The sequence below is a fragment of the Fusarium proliferatum genome (genome assembly GCF_900067095.1).
Source record: "Fusarium proliferatum ET1 genome assembly, contig: FPRO_scaffold006, whole genome shotgun sequence".
Classification (NCBI taxonomy): domain Eukaryota; kingdom Fungi; phylum Ascomycota; class Sordariomycetes; order Hypocreales; family Nectriaceae; genus Fusarium; species Fusarium proliferatum.
Window position 1 is genome coordinate 622,918 of NW_022194795.1, and position 21,128 is coordinate 644,045.

The 21,128-nt window shown below is 49.3% G+C and overlaps 6 protein-coding genes across 6 annotated transcripts; 2 read left to right on the top strand and 4 right to left on the bottom strand.

The window, feature by feature from the left end:
* Positions 1-906, bottom strand: FPRO_09284 (uncharacterized protein; the record flags this gene model as incomplete). The annotated part of the gene is made up of 1 exon (XM_031232660.1): positions 1-906. One exon carries the CDS (start codon positions 904-906, stop codon positions 1-3), a length of 906 nt encoding a protein of 301 aa, XP_031082575.1.
* A 1,308-nt stretch (positions 907-2,214) lies between these two features.
* On the top strand, positions 2,215-3,105 carry FPRO_09285 (uncharacterized protein; the record flags this gene model as incomplete). The annotated part of the gene is made up of 1 exon (XM_031232662.1): positions 2,215-3,105. One exon carries the CDS (start codon positions 2,215-2,217, stop codon positions 3,103-3,105), a length of 891 nt encoding a protein of 296 aa, XP_031082576.1.
* A 326-nt stretch (positions 3,106-3,431) lies between these two features.
* Positions 3,432-7,118, bottom strand: FPRO_09286 (uncharacterized protein; the record flags this gene model as incomplete). Its single annotated transcript, XM_031232663.1, has 3 exons — positions 3,432-3,615; positions 3,666-5,578; positions 5,628-7,118. 3 exons carry the CDS (start codon positions 7,116-7,118, stop codon positions 3,432-3,434), a joined length of 3,588 nt encoding a protein of 1,195 aa, XP_031082577.1.
* A 2,503-nt stretch (positions 7,119-9,621) lies between these two features.
* FPRO_09287 (uncharacterized protein) lies at positions 9,622-11,232 on the top strand (the record flags this gene model as incomplete). The annotated part of the gene is made up of 3 exons (XM_031232664.1): positions 9,622-10,714; positions 10,768-11,031; positions 11,081-11,232. The coding sequence occupies 3 exons, from the start codon at positions 9,622-9,624 to the stop codon at positions 11,230-11,232; spliced, it is 1,509 nt and encodes a 502-aa protein (XP_031082578.1).
* Positions 11,233-12,566: 1,334 nt separating this feature from the next.
* Positions 12,567-14,485, bottom strand: FPRO_09288 (uncharacterized protein; the record flags this gene model as incomplete). The annotated part of the gene is made up of 3 exons (XM_031232665.1): positions 12,567-13,269; positions 13,320-13,767; positions 13,831-14,485. The coding sequence occupies 3 exons, from the start codon at positions 14,483-14,485 to the stop codon at positions 12,567-12,569; spliced, it is 1,806 nt and encodes a 601-aa protein (XP_031082579.1).
* Positions 14,486-19,172: 4,687 nt separating this feature from the next.
* On the bottom strand, positions 19,173-19,736 carry FPRO_09289 (uncharacterized protein; the record flags this gene model as incomplete). Its single annotated transcript, XM_031232666.1, has 1 exon — positions 19,173-19,736. The coding sequence occupies one exon, from the start codon at positions 19,734-19,736 to the stop codon at positions 19,173-19,175; it is 564 nt and encodes a 187-aa protein (XP_031082580.1).
* Between the last annotated feature and the right edge of the window lie 1,392 nt (positions 19,737-21,128).

The following is a 21,128-nucleotide window of genomic DNA, read 5'->3' on the forward strand; positions in this document are numbered from 1 at the left end:
TCATGATCCCCTGCTCGTTATGGACGTGACCAGTTGCGGAAGAACAAAAAGAAGGATGCAAGCATACGAAAAGATAGCGAACGTGAATAACACCAACAAGACACCGAAGAACAAGCAGTCGAGACATGCGCGACCCCACGTCTCCCTGGCGTCTTCCTTGGATGGCCTGTGTTCCTCTCCAGTTGAATAACTATAGCGGTCATTTAAGTATGAACTGCGTCTGTGGGGATGTTGAGCCACAGGTTGTAGCGTATCAAATGGCCTCGCGATACCAGCAATCGGTGATCTGGCAGTCGAAGGGAGAAGGGGAACGCGCTCTATCGGACGCATATACAGAACTGAACTGTCGCTGTCAGATGAAGACACTGGACTGTACTGAGGCGATGATGAGCTGCTTCCATAGGGAGGTCCTTGAAATTGATCTGCCAATTCGAGGTCTAGAGTTCTGGGAAAGCTTTTTCGAATTCGCGCCGGAGTACGATATTCTGAAGTTGGTGATGCGCTGCCCTCGGACGGGAGGATTTCAAAGCTTGAAGAGAGAGGCGCCCAATATCCCCGAGAAGGAGGTTCCAGGATATTAACCGAAGGACGCTCGATCTTTGGGACATGACGAAGGCGAGCCCTCTGTTGTAGGAAATCTTCTCCCCCAGGCGGCCTCCTGTTTCCTATCAGAGCGCCGAACTCTGCGTTGATCTCTGCTTGTAACTCTGCGGTGGTAGGACCCGGAGGTGACGCATAAGTAACAGGGAGGTCGTAATCGTCGAACTTGGAGACTAGACTGAGATTGATGGGCTTAGGCCTGTTGTCGCGAGGACGCTGCGAGAAGAGTAGGGTATGGTGTGGCCGAGTCCCAGAACGGAGGGGAAGAGGTTCGTGGTAGTGCTCGCGACCGCTGGAATAACTCATGTCGGTGACAGTGGAAGGACTGAATAACTTCCAGACACAGTATGGAGAAGGAGCTTTTGGAGGCTTGTTGGAATTCAGATAGGTGTGGTAAGAGGTAGCGGCCGTCAGTAGACAAGGCCTACAAGCAAACAAAAACTTCAGCTCTGTTGTCAAAGTTGTCGATGTGAAGGAAGCGGCAAGATAATTTGTGTTGGGAAGCTGAAGATTCTTATACAAGCCCGATTTGGTGAAGGTTGGGAACAGCGGGAGTGTGAGCTGGAAAGTACTTGAACAAAGGGCCTGAACATGAAGAGAGTGCTGTGAATTTACTTTTTGTTCAACAGATGGACTACTGCCATTTGATGATTATGTTAATGTCCTATGAATGTGAAGCTAGTTTAGTCGTAAAGATGATTTGTGTGAGAACGTATGGTAGAAATGTCAATGTGGTCGATGTTCTTTGCTGAACGGTCTGGTTCACCTGGGCAAGTTATGATGTTAAACTGAGGGACAATATTCAAGGTAACGAGTATCTGTCCAGCCCAAAACACTCACAATTCACATGCACATGTTTCTATAGGATTGAGAGGCCAATTCTCACTCTCTGAGTATATAAAGCCATAACCCATACTGCCCCAATGGACTTAACCCAACCCAAATTCCTTCAAGAATGAGTGTCGAGTTGAGTCGCCAGTCTTCAAATTCCACCAAGCGAAGTATTACCAGAAAGTCTAAGTTTGCAGAAATCTTTGACGAGTCCGTTCCGTCTGAACTTCTCAAGCATCCCCTCTCCAACCCCCATGAATCTTCCATCTCAGCTTCTATCAAGCCTGATTCCAGATGAACTCGAGATCTAGCTCTTAGGGAGACACTACTATCGCGTCAGGATCCCGTCCTGGTTCGAAGGCTGAGAATCTGCCTCGCACAGAGACCATTGATTCGAGAATCGAGAGTCTGGCAGGTATGTTCGGCTCCCCTGACAACTCTAGACTGTCTCATATATCCGATCCTCGCTCAACTGATACTGGCTATTTTACTCCAGATCTTAGACTCCCAGGAGAACAATCACTACAGCCGGCCCAGAGCTCTGAGCGAAATATGGAAACCGAAGAAGCCCGACCTATTTCTTCACCGCAAGCAGTAAATCAAAGCCTCCGAGAGCTCGTCGACTCGAGAATTGCCAGTCCAGCGAGTATGTTTGGTGGCCCTGCAGACTTACAGCTGTTGAGTATTAGAGAGTTTCGCTCACCGATCGCAGGCTACTTTTCTCGAGATTTCAACCTTCAGGGGCCACAGTTCCTGGAGAAGTTTCATGATCAGTGAGAAAAGATGGACGACGTCAAAGCTCGATACGAAGATCTTTGGCTTTCAACCCAGCTATTTTGGGATCTTATGCTTCGAATGCAGCCGAACTGTGTCACTTCTGATATTGAAGTTCTGAGAACTGCAGTTGACCTGATGCTTGATGTCGTTGTTGGTCGCATGCTTCCCCAGCTTCGACCAGAGTATCACCCAGTCCTCGTAGAAAACCACCTACAAGCACTCAGTCGTCGTCTCCGTGCTCTGGAACTGCGTCTCCGAACCGACATGGGGACATGTGGCAAGTCACCCAAGATGCTTTGCGGGTGTATAATTCCTGTAAAGCGTCCCAACAACAAGGACAGGCTCTGGACATGTCACTTGACTATCAGAAAGGACGAAAAGGGGCGCCCTGAGGATCGAGGACTCAAATTTCGAGATTTGGCTGGTCTTCTCCGCCTTGAAGACTTTCTCTCGCATGTCTACAATGAATTCGAGCCTCAACTGAGCCCAGCGAGTCCAGCGGCAGACTGCGGAATTATCCACACTGCTATTGCGCTCATGGATGATGATATCAAGAGGTTCATCTCTAAGAAGGACTACAATACTGCTGATGAGCTTAAAGCAGAGTGGATTTATGTCCTATGTCACGAGAACTTTCGCTCCTCTATCGTCCTTGAAGTCATGGGTATCGTCAGTGATGCTTTGGCTTTTAGCGAGAGAGATGGGACTCAAACACATCGGGAGGAATGTGACCTCTGGGCTCCCGAAACGGTTCCTGAACCACTCACCACGACTGCACGCTTCAGAAAACTGACAACGTTCCGGCCTGATCCGAACCGGGAGGTGAGTCCTCTGCATCCTTCATATTGGAAACGGGACTCTAAGAGCTCCTCTATGAACCGGGGCCATAAAGTTTGAGAGGATTGAATGGGTCTTTGTGTAATATAGAAACACGGCGGTTGTTGAGGTATGCTTTGATTAGGTCTAGACATGGATAGGATTGGTGTCTAAGGGGCGCCGAATTGCCCTTTGGTACCTGGATAGAACAAATTGACATAAACTTGGGACTCAAAATGTAAAAGATTAGAAAATAAATGACAGAAAAGACATTGACAACGCCTCCCAATATTCTGCCGCGACCCCATCATGATACCCGTCATAACTCTCATATGTATCGAAGCATCACGCCCAATACTTTACCCCGAACAACTCCTTCGTTTTCCCATCTGTAATCCCATAATTACTCATAATCGAAACACATCGCTCAACTTCTTGTCCCAGTTGCATTCATCGCACAGTTTTCTCATTACATCCGATAAATCATCGCAGTGTCGTTCGACTTCCTTGTCGTTCATTTGCGCCGTGTCCCAAGAAGCAATAAAGTACAAGTTGATCGAATCAATCATAAACGCGTTCCAGAAAAATCCACTATCCGATGTGTTAGTTGTAGGTCCACGAGTAGGAAGGCTTGGGCTTACCAGTCAGGCCAGTCATAGCGAGCAATGGGCTCGAGAGAAGTGAAATCGGATTGAGGTCCTTTTGCAAGACTCATGGCTAGGGAAACATCCCAGACGAAAGACTGTCTGAATGATGCATCGAGTGCAGCTGGCCCTTCGTCACTGAGGTTTTGAACAACCTTGTTCCAAGGAACATGCTCATGCTCCTTTGTCTCTTCGCTCTCAGCCAACAAGCGCTGAAGGAACTCGAGCACAGTCTCGTTACGAGCCACTTCGGTCATGTTCAGCACCCACTGAACGGTAGGACCGTCAATACTCATTGCTGGCGGAAGAAGCTTGTCCATCCATTTCGGAATGAAAGGCCAAGAGCGTCCGCTCTCCCAGACGTTGAGCAGTGCGCGGGATGAACCAGTCTGGAGAACATTGAACAGTACTATGGCGCTTTTGGTGAAAAGTGACGGATGAATGTTGTGCTCATCCTGTAGTTTTGTGAGACCCGACAATGCAAGGACTCGACCAGAACGTGGGTATTGGAACTCGTGTGCGCGAGTATCCCATTTGCCATTCCAGACTTTATCGCGAACCTGGCGACGCTCCTTTGCAAGCGGAGAGCCTTCGTCGTTGGCAATAAGCAGGCCTGGAGCTTTCTGAGGTGGCCACAAGGCGCCACTGAAGCGAGAGATGCCACGAAGTCTGCGTGTATGAAATGCAATGTTCTTTCGCGCAGGCTCGCTGTCTTCATACTGCGTGAAAAGGTCGGAGAATAACCGAAATGGGGTCAAGGCTGGGATATCGGTGTTAATGTCTTGAATCCAGTGATCGAGCTCGTGGTACCATTGAGTGATGGAAAGCGCATCAACAACAGAGTGATTGAACGTGAAACTCAGAAACAGCTGACCATCTGACATGGTTCTTACAACATCAGTTTGAAACATAAAAGGCGACGAATGCGCCGGCGAAGAATCGTCTCTGAAGATGTTCCACGCATCGTCCTCAGAGTCAACCTCGACCTCGTGAACAAGCTGATCAACTAGTGCGGAGCTGGTTACAAGAACAGCGTGAAACGGAACACGATTCGAGGCAGGGAACACAATCGTCCTGAGCATCGGCCTCGAGTCCAGCGCCTTTTGCAGGGCGCGCAGAATCTGATGCTGCGCAACGTTGCAAACGCGAAACACCATGCGGTTGTGGTAGGACTGCGGCCGTGACCCAATCGCCGTCCGATGGAGCGAATGTCTGATCGGTAGCACGTCTTCGATGTCTGAAGGGGAGAAGCCTGCACGTACTACCGCTCGTTTGGCAAAGAAGAACGTGTCCTTCTCCTCGGCTGGGGTACTCGTAAATCCAGAGCTGGAGCTGGAGGTTCGAGTTTCTTGTTTGGACGAGGGCGGATTATACCGGGTGACTTCTGGGGTAACGACAAGGCGAGCTTGTTGTAGTTTCCGAGACAATAGAAGATGCGCTTGCTTTTCGATTGTATCGTTCTCGACAAAGTCTTGCAGGTAGAGTCTTTGGCCACAGATACGAAGAACATGGTCACAGTAACGCAGCAAAGTAATGCTGTCGGCGAGATACTTGAAACTCTCCGTTATTGAGGGCCGAGTACCAGTGAGTTGCTCACAGATGCCAAGCAACTTGTCGACGAAAGGCGGTGTCGATGCTCCGTTGCTGAGTTGAGTCTTGGTTGTGCTGTTCGCTTGTCGATGCTCCAACACTCGCGCTTTGAGCTGTTGTTTCTTGACTTTGCCGAGAGCTGTCAACGGGAACCTCTCTAGTCCGAGCTCCTGTAGGGTGTAAACGCTGTCGAGGGCATAGCGTTGGTCGGCTTTCCTTGCCTTTTCCATGACTTGCGCTTTAGTCATGTCTTGGGGTAAAACGACGATAGCAACGGGGACTTGGCCAGCAAGATCGTCTGGTATTCCGATGACTTGAACCTGCGGGAGAGTTAGACACAGGGAATGCATGGATTTATGTTCAACCTACCTGCAAGCCATTGAGCTGCTGGAGTTCCCGCTCGATGTTGATAGGGTAAATGTTCTCTCCACCACGAATAATCAAATCCTTGTACCGGCCAAGGATATACACGACGCCCTTTTCGTCGATCCTGGCTTGGTCTCCAGTGGCTAACCAGTTGCCCGTTTCATCAGTGTAAATGGACCCATCAACACCCCTGTTGAAATATTTCGTAACGACAGATGTCCCGCCAATGTGTAATTCTCCGATCTCCGATCGAGGTAGTATTTCCCGTGTTTCGGGCCGGCAGATCCTCACTGCCGCTCCTGGAAGAACCTTGCCAACACCAGGATGCCAGCCGTCTACCAGATCAGGGTCATATCGCTGCCAAGTGATGATGGGAGCGCCCTCGCTCATGCCAAAGACTTGGATGGCCATCTGGGCACCCAAGCCTTCGCGACAGAGTCGAATGTCTTCAGCGCCGATGGACGTACCGCCGATGGTGACAATACGAAGATCGAGTTGATCTGCGCTGGGAAAGCTGGGGTGTGCCATGAGGGCTTTGACGAGGGTGGGAGTGGCTGACATGATGGAACACTGCTCTTGCACAAGGGCCTTGAGAGTGGCATCCACGTTGAAAGACTTGGAGGGAAACACAGCAGTGCCACTCCAGCGCCATGCGCGGAGAGCGTTGTTGATGGCGAAGACGTGGGAGACGGGCGTATGGATAAGCCATCTCAACGGCCCCATGGCGTTGACTTCGGGGTCAAAGTCGCAGCACTGGGAGATGAGATTGCGGTTCGTGTGCCAACATCCTTTGGGTTCGCCCGTTGTTCCGCTTGTGAAGATGATTAGTGCTGGGTCTTCGTCTTGGTTGTAGTCAACACTATCTGTGATCGTGTGTGTTGGGTCTAGTTGCTCTGTAGGCTTCAGAAGAGCAGACAGCGTGTGCCAGCTATCGAGGTCGCTCTCTGTACACAGTATACATATACTGGACTGTGGAATCTGGGCGTCAGAAAGGTCGAGAGCCTTTGCGCCTTTTGTATCTTGTGCCACCAACACATGTGGCTTGACGGATAGGATCGTCTTCTTTGCATCTAGAGGAACGGTTGCATCAAGAGGCACAAAAGCCATGCGAAGCTTGGCCGCTGCCCAGAAGAAGAGACCCCATTCAGCACAGTTGCCAAGAACCACGGCTAGTAGCATGCCCTCTCGACAGCCCAACCTTTCTAGGGATTCGGCGAGTCGTTCTGCCTTGTCTCTAAGCTGCGAATAGCTCCATCTTAGGTATGGCTCGGTAGTGCCAGTGAGTGCTTGGTGTTGGTCGTTTGACAAGTGATTGTGTGGTTGCCAAAGCGAGACAATGGCATCTGCATCTGGGCTCAAATGGGCAGCATCTTGGAAAAGATCCCAAAGCGTGAGATGCAAGTCGAGAATAGGATGACCAAATACTTCGGAAATAGTAGACTCGTCGTTTGAGGCGTCGATCGAGTTACCATCCTGTGAGACAATTGGCTCCATAGTGTGGGTGGGCCAAGAGGTGTAGGTAGGTAGGTAGGTAGGTAGGTAGGATGGTGTTTAGGTGAAGAAAAAGCAACGCGTGGGAAGGGTAAGGAAGGGGAAGGGAAGGTAAGGGAAGAGAAGGTGGGAGGGAAAAAAGAGGCTGAATCAAAGAAACGAATATTGAACACGCATGTAAGTGGTACAGAGACCAACAAGAGATGATCAGCATACCTACCTAGAGTAAAGGGCCATGAAGGGAATATTGCAGGGTTAAATACGATCCCTAGAAGTCAGCTGCTGAAAAACAAAAGCAGACGGTCCTCAGAGTGTACAGCATCTACCCAATTCGACACTAGGGACCAAACACTACTGTGCTATACCTAACTCACTAGGCACCACCAACACTGCGCTACGAGACTGGCTTGACTCGTTAACCATGTAAGATCATTCCAACAGAGTTCAATGCAACCTCAACATAGGTACATACAACAAACCACAGCAGAAAATAGAAGGATCCGACAGCTTGGTCCGCCCGAACCCGGCTGACACTGTACACGTCGGAGAGAGCTCATTACAGTAGCACAGATGGCGCTCGGCCCAATCACTACCTCGGGTTTACAGCCACTCGCCCTGTGAGCCAACGACGGAACCGCATGTATTATCGTCTGGGAGCACGACATCAGCTCTCCCAGGGTCTTGCTTCTGCTCTACTCTGCTCTGCTGCTGCCGCTATTGTTGTCTTGTCCATGACCTCTCAGGTTGCAGGATCTTTGAGCACGGGGCGTGGGCGTGTGCGTGCTTGGACAAGTACGAACTCAGACAGTATATCTGAGACAATAGTACTAATCCAGACGTTTGAGAAACAGGATGATCGCCGTAATCTGCCGTGAGGCCGCTTCTGCCTTGTTGTCAGCCGGAACATCAATTCTTCACGTTTCCAATTGTTTCAATCTGATATTGACATATCACGAATCCTGACTCTTATCAGACCCAAATCCTGGGGCCTGCCCGACTGCTGCTCCATGTTATTTTCCACCTGTATGCACCCATACCCTTGTGAACCTTGAGTACCAACAAGTAACTTTTAAAGCCTCGGTCTTTTCAGGGGAGACCCTTGGAAGAAAACGGTCAACCTCCGAGGGTCCCGTCCCGAGCCGCCTTCGCCTCGCCTAAAAAGATATTTATGACATTGACATGCAGTAGTTAAACACGATGCAATTCTCCACAAGACAGACTAAAACATTGCGGGTTACTAGCGGCAGTCAAGGCAAGATCCAGTCCTCAAACCGAGACATTGATGGGCGAGACATATCAAGACAGAGGATATTACTATTCTGTAACCTCGAGTGCAGTCGTGTCTCTGTTAGTTATAGTTTCTTCTCTGCGGTCTCTGGTGGCGTGGTCCATCCTTTTAACACGGTAGACATAGAATTAGGCAGGTCTTTAGGTCCCAAAAGCCTCAATCTGCATATCAGCATGGGTAGTATTTACTGTGCCGAGGTATTCGGGTCTAAATATTGGAGTGTATCTTGATATGACACAACTTCTGGAAAGCTCCTGTAAGTTGTTAATGTCTCATGGTGAGATACATTACCCTGTCTCGGTCTGTGCCGCATCTGAATCTCGCCTTGCCTAAGTGTGTTCATGCTTCGTGCTCATGCTCATGCCCATGCTCTGCACCGCTGTCAGTTCCCGGGTTCCTCTCATACCCCTGACCAAGATAGAATCTGTCATCACCCGTGTCACCAGTGGCGCTGACCTCATAGGACGGGGAATGCAATATCCTCAGCTGATGATATCAACCGACCAAGGAATTATCAGCACAGCCGGTGTGTGGGCTGCTCTCCTGATACAAGCCTGAGTGTCCTATCACCCCTTCGATCTACGCCAGGCCCCGAAGCTACTTGGAGGATAATGATCAATGAATAAAGATCCATGATTCGGGTTTCTTGTTTCTCCGTCGCACTGCAGGTGGTATTGTTAGTGACAGCGACAGCAGACAGCACACGTCTGTCTGCTGTGGGGGCAACGTATACTAGGGATCCTGTTCTAAGCCTCGACCTAAATAGACGGCTTGATTGGAGAGCCAACAGCTCCAATAAACGCTCATAGAGAGTATATCGTCGTAATGAACAGGCTCCGGGGTTGCTACGAGCTCTGTTTTTGGAATAATGGCATTATATCGTGGCGCCTAGGACTGCACGACGAGGAGCAGTCCAACCAAAACAGTACGATACAATACAATACAATACAATAAATTACAAGGCAATGCCTGGGAAGTGATCCGCATGGTCAACCTCAATAAAAGGGGGCGTACGCATTGTATGTCCCTTGACTTCTTGTGCTCTAGATCTGGGACATTGATCCAAAAGTTCGGGGATAATTTGAGGGCTTTTACTTGGTTCCTTTGCTGTACTTTACCTCTCAGTTCCCCCTTTGGACGTGGCTGCCCAAGCCTCCTTCCACTTCTATCAATCCGACTTACACTCCCCTGAGACTGTCAACTTCAGCCTCTTTCATCATGTTCAGTCTATTACTGATCAAGTTTCTAGAGCACCATTTGCTTGCCGCTATCGTTCTTCTCCTTCTCCCTGTTCCTCTTCGTGTACTTGAGAATTGTCTTGGAAGATGGAGACTTGCACAAGCTCAGGGCTGTAAAGAAGCTACTAGCAAAGTGGCCGTGAAAGATCCCATTATTGGTTTCGATTTCCTTTACAAGGTCTTCTTTGAAAAGCCCCCTGAACGATATCTCGACAGTAGCTGGCAAGCCTTCAAGGAGATGGGTACTACTTACATCGAGAAGAGGTGGTCTTGGCAATGCGTATACACTTGCGATCCCCAGAACATCAAACAAATCCTTGCTACTGCATATCATGACTTTGATCTTCCCGAGTTTAGAACTTCAGTCATTGGCCATATCTTTGGCCAGGGCATCTTCGTTCTATCAGGCCATCCTTGGAAGCATGCCCGGGCTGTACTGAGACAAAGTTTCAGGAAAGACAATCCGGCTCCCTTTCTAGACACCCTCGAACGAAACTTCCAGTCTTTCCTTCAGCATGTCCCTACCGATGGCTCTGAAGTTGATCTCCAACCTCTTTTCCTGGCTCTTGCCATGGATGTCTCTACGGAATTCCTCATGGGACATTCGACCAATATGCTTATCCAAAATGCAGATCACACTCGGGAACAGCAGTTTGTCGATGACTACATGGTTTGCTCCGAAGAGATCATCCAACAAATGCAGCTTGGTCCACTCCACTCCCTCAAATTCAACTTTGCAGCTAAGAGGGCGAGAAAGAGGGTGTACGAGTATCTCGATGCTTTCATTCAAGAGTCCCTGAACAAGTCCGAGGATGGCTCAGGCAGCAGTTTCCTGACAGAGATGATGGATGTTGCGAAAGACAGAACGGGGCTCAGTCATCATATCCTACACATCCTGCTTGCAAGTCGGGACACTACATCGGGTCTTCTTGGTAATCTATTCTTCTTCCTGGCCAAGAAGCCTGAGATCTATGCAAAGCTCCGAGATGAGGTTCTAAGTGTTGCTGGTCAAGAGCCCCCTACTGCAAGTCAACTCAAAGACATGACCTACCTAAAATGGTGCGTCAACGAATGTAAGCCCACCCTTCCGCATCTCAGCCCTAAACCGTTTCTCACATTCCAATAGCGCTGAGGCTGCATCCTGTCATTCCCACCAACGCCCGCGTCGCAGTGCGAGACACCTCCATCCCCCGGGGTGGCGGCATTGACGGAAAGTCACCACTCTTCGTCTCCAAAGGAACAGCCATGTTCTACAACGTATACGCCATGCATCGCAACGAGGATGTTTTCGGGCCCAAGGCCGAAGAGTTTGCCCCTGAGAGGTGGAAGGACCTGAGACCTGGCTGGGGATATTTACCCTTCAACGGCGGTGCTCGCGCGTGTATTGGTCGTAAGTTTTGGGAGAATGTGGGATGGGCAACGCTAACGTGGGATTGTAGAACAGTACGCTCTTCTGGAAACGCATTATGTTGTGGCGAGGATGGCGCAGGCTTATAGTGAGATCGAGTCGAGGGATGGTGAGGAGTGGATGGAGTTGTATGCTTTAGCGTTGTGTTCGAAGAACGGATGCCGAGTGGCAGCCAAGAGGTAAAAGTGGTGTGTATGTTGCTGTTTGATTTTTATGTGCTTGATGAATTTTGGGCGAATTTCTGGCAGCTAATGGGGGAAGATTAAAGCCGCTATTGCTATGATGGCGCTATAATATGGGATGGGAACCAAGTAACGGGTCAATGCACTGGCGTAAACGATGCGAGATACCAGAGGGAAGTAAATGTTCTATTATATGAGGATATGTTTATGGACATGAGTCTTTCACAAATAAATCCAGAGCTTTAGACTATCTAGATATGGCTCATGGTAGACCCCGTGTCGAACTTGATATCTTATTACTCACCACTCTGTCTTTCACCTGTGATGCCTCTACCACCTGCACATAGATACTGGGTATTTGGCCATTGGAGAGCATTCGTAGATGTTTTGTTCGGACTTTTGGCCTCGAATTAACTAGAAGCACATTCTGCTCGACTAAGCCTCGCCATCCTACAGCAATAAGACATGACGGACAAGACTCTCCTCGTCTTTGATGAAGGACGGTTGAAAATTCTTCCGGCCTATTACCTCGTATCGTTCAATGCCCAATCTCCAGCACAACATGTCGTCCCAACAATTCCAATAACCTTAAACTTCATATTAACCCCTCGTGCCATCACCAACGGGAACCGGAAGCCATACGACGTCTGCCCGTCTGCGCAACAGTGTGACTGCCCGAAACTACAAGGCGTGCCCCCGGCAAAAGTCCACCTGGTACAGTTGTTTCAGCCCATCTCTCCGGGGCACATGTTCTCCGAAAGCCGTCAGTCAGGGGCAATCAAGGTGGGGACTGTGCAACATACTCGGTCGAGGGGAGTGTACAACCTCAAGCAGACCGTGGTTACTAAGCCCTAGAGTTCCGAAAATAGGCGTCTTGCAATGCGAGGGGTTGGATAGAGCTTGGTGGGATGAGAAAAGAAATTGGGGGTTTGGCAGGAAAGGTGCTGTCAAAGGAGCTTAAGTAAGGGGCTGGTAGACATGAACGTCACTTTGTTAGTGAAAACAGTCGCAAAGGAATCATGTTCTTTTGGAAGCGTACGCCAATCCAATGGCAGAGTTGTAAATCATAGATCATAGCGCCGTAGATAATCTCCAAGTGCCCAGTTTGCTGAGCCCCATACCAAATATACTCCTCGATCCTAAGCCGCCCCTGTTGGCGTCCACCTTGGTATACCCATTTGAAAACCCCCCAATGAACGCCAGACCCAGATCGGGGGAAAACGTCAAATGCATGTCAAACACCGGAGAACGAGGGTTTCCAGCGGCTTCCCAAGCCCCCTGTCGATCAGGGCTTCGAGTTCTGACCAAACCGGACTGTTGACGATTGCCCTGTCTTCAAACAATCAAAAAGTCCATATGTAGATCCCTCAACGTCTGCACCCAGCTTGTCATCGGCATCCCCTCAGCCTGAACGCTCCATAACATCTGCAGGGCATCTCTGGCTGCATATAAGAAACCCCAAGGTGACTCAAGCATAAGCTTCTTGATTTGAACCGTAACCCAGTCCTTCATCTCCGGCGTCCTAGCACACGCACCAAACACAAACGTAACCCATGTCGTAGCCTTGAAGTTCGTATCGTCGTCGGGAATAATGCTCAGCACCTGATGAAGTTCGGCAAATATCGTGTCTGCGAGATCTTCACCAACCCAAGCTCCCACGGCGGGTATCGCGTGGAGGATGTAGAGACAGATGGCGAGCCGATGGGACGTTGCGACCCTAAATCGACTTAACACTGGGTCTTGCTCGGTAGAGGGGATGGTGCTGAGGTCGATATCTTGGGCCCACGGTATAACGTCGAAGTTCCTAGCACGGTCGAGTAATGCTGTTCCAGCGGCAGTGACCATATCAGCCGAGACCACATCGTCCGGTTTTGTGTTGGAAAGTCGAGCTGCTATTAGCATAATTTCGAGGAGTTGCGGCGGGCAACAGTAATAGCTATTCGTGGTTTTGCCGAGTATCTGTAGCGCTTGACACGATTCAAAATATGAGTGTGAGCCTGAATCTGTTGGTCGAAACGTTGACTCCAGAATGTAATATCTGGCAAATGTTAGCAATAGGAGGTGGTGGCGGGTATCGAGATCACGCACATGAAGCAGTCAGATACGATGTAGTCCCTCAAGCTCTCATCCACATCAGAAACAGGCCCAAGCAACTTCATGATCTTCCCAGCGCCATCAAAGTGAGCCTTCCAGTTATGTTTACCAGACTCTATCAGCTCTACATTGATCAGGAAGAGAATCGCTGCCAGAACAATGTCACCCCCGATAGACTCAATACTCTGTAGCGCAGATGGCAGCATGCGCAATACCTGATGCTTAGCCTCGAGGGCATCCATGAGCAGATTTCTCGGGCCAAGACCTCTTTCTAGCGAGTCCGAGGACAGCCACGGGCGAGAGCGGTTGTACATGTGCGTTGCCGAGGCGGCGATGATGACCTGACGTAGCAGAGGGTGGGCCTGAGTGAATTTGAGTAGATTTCGAAAGGGGTTGTCGGGCACGTCGTAGGCTACAAAATCTCGACTGAGCCGCGCATCAACTGGTCATGCTGTCAGCCATGTCTCTCTTGTTTCTCTAACCAATGAAGTCTCAGGAAGCTTACAATAAGCGAGATACTGTCTGTGGTTGCTCGTAATGTCTTGGTACAAGGGATCGACGAGCACCCACGGAGTCGACGTTTCCGATGCCAGGGGATGGTTCTGGTTGTGGATGGTGGTACAGACGAGTTGTGTGTCACCACTCGCTAGGGGGGTCGCAGCATCCTCTTCATCGTCGTTCTCATCGTCGACGTTGTTATCGATGTCATTGAACAGGTCTATTTCCGATCCAGACTCGGCTTCTGACGTTTCTGTGACCTCCTCGACTTGAGAAAGGCTCGGGGCAATAAAGGCGGGTGAAGATGAAGGAACGGATGGCGAAGCGACGGATGAGGCGGAGGAAGAAGATGCAGGCGAAGTTGAGGAGAGGGAAGAAACAGAAGATAGGGACGCTCTTGAGCGGGCAGTAGAAGGACGTGCCGGGGAGTACAAGGCAGCGCTGGACTGCTGACCAGCGAGTCTTCCCCTTGAGGCAACAGCACCCGTCCACTGAAAGATCTGAGAATATCCCAGGCACTCAACACCTTTTGCGTCGCACTTTGCGCAATGGGGGAGTTGACGATCACAGCGAAGTCTTCGGCGTCGACAGTTATGACAAGGCTTGTCGGCAACAGGTCCAGAAGGTACTTTTTTCCCCTTCTTTTTACTTCCTGGAGCCATGGGGTACTCCACGTATATACGTAGGGAAAAAGAAAGTCAGTCAGTCAGTCAACAGTGCAGGTAGGAATGAAAGGCCAGGACAAGGGTTCAGCCGATCAACGTATAAGAGTGAGGTAGACTTCCGCTTCTGGGAGTGCGGCGTAGAAGCAAGAGCCACAATTACAGATCAAGGTTAAATCGAATGATGATTGCAGGCAATTGCGTTCTGTAGTAGGCAATATTTGGAAACGATATCTTATTGTACAGTCCAAGTTTCTACCTCTTGCTCAACGATCCTCGCGTCTCACCTATGGCCGGACCCGGGCGGGGATTGGGACTAGACCGGATATGGCAGTTATTTTGCAACTTTTCGACCCTCTCCCCAACTCGTCAGACACCATCTCTTGACACTGCCGCATGCCGGTAGTCTCATGAGATCTAGAATACTACTTGCTAATCTAGAAATCCAGATAAGACAAGATCTGGTCATGGCCTGACAAGGCGGAAGTTACCTTTTTCGATGGATCGTTCCCACTGCTCGGAAATAACCGCCACTTGATGACCAACTGCAATCAACCAATGACAAAGACTACTTATTCCCGGATAACCTCACGTAAAAGTTTCGTTGCGTTTTGCGCGTTGAGTCATTCGGCTCGGCGAACTTGCAATGAAAACAGGTTACGCTGGCTCTCGCAGTAAGGGGTTATCCAGTTGCCCGATAGCAACTGCTGAAGTCCTTTCCTCTGTTCTCACAAAGTCCAATGGTTCGTTGTCACATGTAAGTTGATGCCATGTCGAGAAGGGACGGAACTCCATCGAATGTAACGTTGGAGCGAAAACTCGGGTTCTTCGATATACCCCTATTCGTAATTTGCAGCTCGGTGCTTGGCATTTCTCGGTCGATTTCTTCAGTCTTGTAGTGTGATCGTGATAGCATCAACGACCAGTGTCTAGGTGCTCGGGGCAAAGGGTTCTTGACTCGCTCGGTTCGTTGTCTGCGGTTTTCGAATATCTTCTGTGTCTCGGATCATACGACGGGGGAATGTTTGCTACGAGGTTAGGTGGCTCTTGAACATGTAGGCTATCAGCAGAGAAGAAGGTAAGAAGGGCATCATTGACTTGCACACTGGCGTCGCCTCGATCGTCCGGTTGCGCGAAGAGAACGAGGCGCGAACACACCTTCGGGTCAGGGCTGTTCAAAATTCCTCAAAGAATGTCGGCCATGTTCACCGGTAGTGAAAGTGGCCGTTCTTTGCATTGTCATTCAATAAGAAACCGCGTTGTTGTGCTGTTCGGTCCGAAGATATTGAGCAGTGTCAGTGCAATGGGCCAGAATTGTTTTCCCACGCAATGATGGAGCATGGACACTCGCAAATACCAAAGCAACCAGCCTTCCCAAATTCTCGCCCCTCCGAACCTGTAATATGCATGCTTCAAAATACACAGTCCAGTCAATTTTAAAGGGCCAGCACAACTGGGCGTCAAAAACCAAGGGCAGTGCTCTTTCGGGTTCTACCCACACTACCATTACAGCAAAACAGAGTACGTCGCAGTACGCCTCGCAGTCCCGGTTCACGCTCACTTTGGTAACCACATAGTGCTTTCCACTGCAGGAACCAAGTGTAAGCACCGCTGTCCATTGTGAGGCTAGGAAATATGTATATCGTCTGACCACTCCCGCCCAGGACTTGCACGAAATTCAGTACGTCCACAGCTTCGGCCCTGGCTGCAAAAGCACAAGAACGAACCGAAGACCCTCTGTGCCTTCTATTGTGTCCTTGGCTGGCAAGGCGCACATGACGCAAGGCGCCTGACCCCTGAATATCCCACTAGGTAGTCATGTTGACCAAGGTAGCAGCGCTCCAAACGAATCGACACAGCTTCTTGCTCTTCACCAGCAAACCTCAAGCGTCAAGACGTGCTCCTTCCTCCACTTCTCCTTTTCCGCGACTATAAACCCCCCCCCCCCTTGTTTTCCTCAACGCTCCTTTTTCTCATCGTCTTCCTCGCCTACGAACATCACGAAGCATGAAAGGCCTCAGCATCTCCGGCCAGCCTATGGCTCAGCATACTGCGTCATGAAGCAACTCAAGCCATTCGAAGCAGTTCCCTCTGGTTCCGTATTCATACGATCGAAGTACGTAGAGTATCCGACCCTCCAGCCAATCTCCAGACGATGCTTCCAGTTCCCCTCGAGTTACAGCCTCCCAGCTAGCAGCTCTTCATGAAAACAATGCTCCCTGAGTGTCTTGCGTTGTCAGACCTCAAATTGTGCTCTCCATGGTAAGACACATTGACCCCTGAGTCTATCCACTAAGTCTGTGGCTGAATACCAAGGAGTTGGTGAGGTCATCTCCTGGCTCTACAACTTCATCCATGAGCCAGATCAAACACAAAGAACATGTATTGTGAGCGCCATCGTAGCAGCGTCGACCAGGGTGTCCTCGTTGTAGTCCCCCCCCACAACGCCGATCACCAAGATCCCAGGACTCCGATCACCTACAATCGACTTGAAGGTTGGCCTAGACCTTGGCAGCTAAGGCTTCTAGATACCACTGAATTTAATCGCCAGCAAAGCTAACGGCAGGAATGACTATAGGAAGCAACCAGACGTATTAACCTTGCTTTCCGCCGCCAGCGCTCAAGCATGACTACGATGCCACCCTTCGACCGCACTCCCGCCCAATACCTCCTGAAACCACATTCGTTCTTGGATAGAGAGATCTATACCATCTCGAAGCTCCGGGCCGTTACCATTGACGTAGAGCTTGCTACTTGCACTCGTTATTCGTTGTCCCGTAAGCGCTGCCCACGAACCCCTGATATCACGAACCGCGGCGGGCGGGCCTACAAAGCCTCGAGGCAAGCTTTGGACGTCGTATACACTATATTCAACTCAAGATTCTCCATTGTTGCCCAAGTGCTCGGCCGCCACCTGCAAAGTTGCCGTAAGTATGCACCAGAACCCCTGAAGTACCAAACCGCGGCGGACTGACTGACAAGATCTACAGGCAGGCTCGTTACCCCATTCAACCTCCAATCGATTTAATTTCCGCCGAAGCAGACGAGTGTGTTCGACCGCCACCGCGTTGGCAGCTAAATATACGGTTTTGTGAGAGCTCCTGAAGCGCCCAACTTCAGCGGTCTGAATTGCTGGGAGTTGCAGGACATAAGACCAGCGCTCCATACCACCATCAGTCTACTCAGCATCTCTTTTACAGTATACTTGTGCTCGACCGCTGCCCCATTGAAAGGTGGCTTCAGTTTCTTCGATCTCCAGCCTCCTGGTTTGCTCTCCGGTACACCCCGAACAATGGCAGATCTACCAGCGCCTCAACTCGATCGTGTCCATCAGTGTTTGTGCGATTATCACCAAGTTTACCAAGAAAGGCCCTACGAAGACACCCCAGAAGCTATAGAGTCCTGACTAATCAAACAACAGGGTGCAAAGACACATTCGGGGCCACAGGCACCCCAAACCGACCTTGCTTCACGATTGCCACCCATATGCACGTAAACGACATACCTCTAGGCTCCAAGATCTACTCCTGATGGTAGCCTCGAGACTGGTTGAGTCACAGGACATCAAGAAAAGCTCGAAACCCTAATCGCCCCAGTCAAGCTAAACTTTACGAACTGTTGCACGAGGCTGCCACAATAACGAATCACCGGGATGCGAGTCGACCAATCTGGCATGCCAACGACAGAAGCTTATGTTACCGTTGCGAAACCTTGTAGTTCCTGGAAACACCGTGACAGCGATATACTTCGCACTTACACCACGAAAGGGGCTTACACGACCAACTCGCCACAACGGTGGGAACCATTGGTTATGAAGGACAAGGAAGGTTCAATAAATGAGTATTTTTGATCTTCACGCTGGATACTCTTAAAACCAAGAACCAACATACTTTGCATATTGTGGAAAGTTTACAGACGACACTCTTGACTCCCCGATGAGGATGTCTTGCGCCTTACCACTGGCCAAGTCTTCGGCCTCTGCACTACGTGAGCTTTGATGAGAACTACTATTACAATCCTTGAGTTATTCACTATAGTATTATGAGTCACATCAGTTGGTAAAACGAGGGTATCTCTGCCCCGGAGGCTGGCACACTATAGCAAAGTGTCTTTGCTACCAGTATGGAATTACCAGCGAACAGAAGCGCTGAGCAGCCAGCCATCATGGTCAAGTAGAAGCAGAGCAGTCACAAAGAAGAATGCACTTCAAGTGTAAATTCAAGTTCAGTGTATTGACTTCGATGCCCTTCATTGCATTTCTCATGTCCTGATTAATAGTCCATAAATCGTAATCCGTAATGCGTAGTCGTACCAGTGCCGTAGCGATAAAAACTTCTGGTAACGTTGTTCCCCGGAGATAAAACCACAAATCAACACATAGCAATTCCAAAATAACCCCGATCCCTTCATGTCATTAAAATCCATAGGTCTATCATCAGACGCCTATGATATGCATTATGAAGTCCATTGTCATACTCCCTGTTCGATATGCTCCCAAAATGATCGTTCTCAACAGATCTCCGCGAGTGTGGTCCCTGGATGGAATAAGTATGAAACAGAGGCAATAGACACGATGAAACTTACTTCAAGCTGGATATCTTTGGGCAGACAGATCCGTAGTGGGCTCTGGGCCATAGATAAATCGTCGTCTGTGTGGATATCTTGAAGTGCAGGTGGAATAGAGTCCTTAGGCAAGTGTTGTTCCCCAAAGAGGCTCGTTTCCATTAGAAATGAGCAACGCTTCTTGGCTGTAGCGTTTGAGCTTGTCCAGGCCATCTTCCATCTCGCGGCCACGTCGGGCCACTTGGAAGGTGAACCACTTCTCTTGGAGGTCCAAGTGGTACTTCAGCGCGATTGCAGCATGCTTGAAGGGCTTGGACATGCCAGCATCCTTGATCGCAGCGTACTCCCGCTGCTTCATGACACTAAGGCCCTCTTCTCTTTCATTGTAATATCGCTTTACTATGTGGTTCATGGATTCCACGATATTCGTTGCAATGTCGATGGTCGATTGGACTTGACCCTGGGAAAGGGTTTTGTCCCTCCCCATCTCCCCCAAGCGCTCACGGCTTTCTTTCATCTTGGCCACAACTTCTTTAACGGCTTTCTCCATGTCAATGCGATTGTTGTATTTGGTTGGGATGAGGATAACCTGCTCGGGGTGTTCGAGGTCAAACCGAAGAGTGTTGTTCGTGTTGAACATCTCCTTGGTCAGGGGGTAGTGGTGATTCATGTGCAAGATACGACGCATCTTGAAGGTAAGAAGATGTAACGTCTGGAGTAGTAGTGTAGGATATAAACAAAACACTCTGCCGAGTAAAGAAATGTGAAAATGATAGAGTTTGGTTTGTTCTTGTGTATGTTTGTTATTGCGTGCAGAGTGAGTAGCTGAGGCGGAAGAAAAGATGGTTGAAGAGGGAAGAAAAAATGCGGAAGATGAATCAAGAACTGCGACCTTTATAGACGAAGAACATAGACTTTAGTAGAGTTTGACAAGATTTGAGATCGTCAAAGGAAAAGCTTACGAAGTCTCTTGATGTGCTCACAGAGGAACCATTTGCTGTGTTTTGGAAGTTATTTTGGAGTGGGGAGGGGTAAATTTCTCTGGACTTGTTTCCAGGCACCCGCCGCCCTGCATATGGCATAAGCTCTATTGCTCGAACCATGGTAATGATTTTGCCTGGCAGTGCAAGTGCTTCAGCAGTGCAGTGCTTGTGTGCCGAGTAGGGCAACTGATGTCTGCCACAAAGAGGGAACTCGAACGAAAATGCTGATGCAAGTGACGTATATTTTTCGGCCTCTTGTCTTATCAGGGACAGAAGAAGATATTTTATGTAAATGAAGAAGATATCTTGATATGTCCCTACGTGCAGCCAAGAGTGGCACTCCCTCTTATACCCCAGGACTCAACGCCCAACCCCACGATCTACAATATCCTTGCACCACTTGTGGCACTATATAAAAACTAAATATGTGGCCAATATTTATATAACATGATCGAGTGCAAAGCATGATTGGCGATGTAGGAAGCTGACATGGTATGTTTCTGATATATCAGGTCATGCAGCTCTTGGCACGATCCATGCCCAATTCTGCCGGTTTAAAGGGTCCTCATGTGGATCGAAGCATCCTAAAATCAGTAAATCACGGTGCATAGTTTATGATCTTTAGGATGAGTCTTAGGTAAATTCATAAAAAATTTGAGCAGGTTATGGCGGCCCGGCCGAGCAATCATGACTCTGATGCCGCTTGGAGGGGCCCGTCGATTCGGTGACGCCTAGCAACATCAACAGAGCCGCAACTGGGGCACAGGAAGCCCACTCGAGCACATCAGAGAATATTGCATGAGGGAAAAGTGCAACCGAATTCGAGGCATCAAAGGAAATTCCACCACGACGAATCTCTGATCTTCTCATCCGTTGAGTGCAAAATACCACAACTTTGTGACTCGGCAATATACTATCCTCACCTTCTGTTACCTCTCTCTCTCTCTCTCTCTCTCTCTCTCTCTCTCTCTACACACACACACACACTACTACTACTACTACTACTTACTTACTTACTTACTTACTACGTACGTTACTTACGTTACTTACTTACTTACTTACTTACTTTACTTTACTTTACTTTACTTACTTACTTA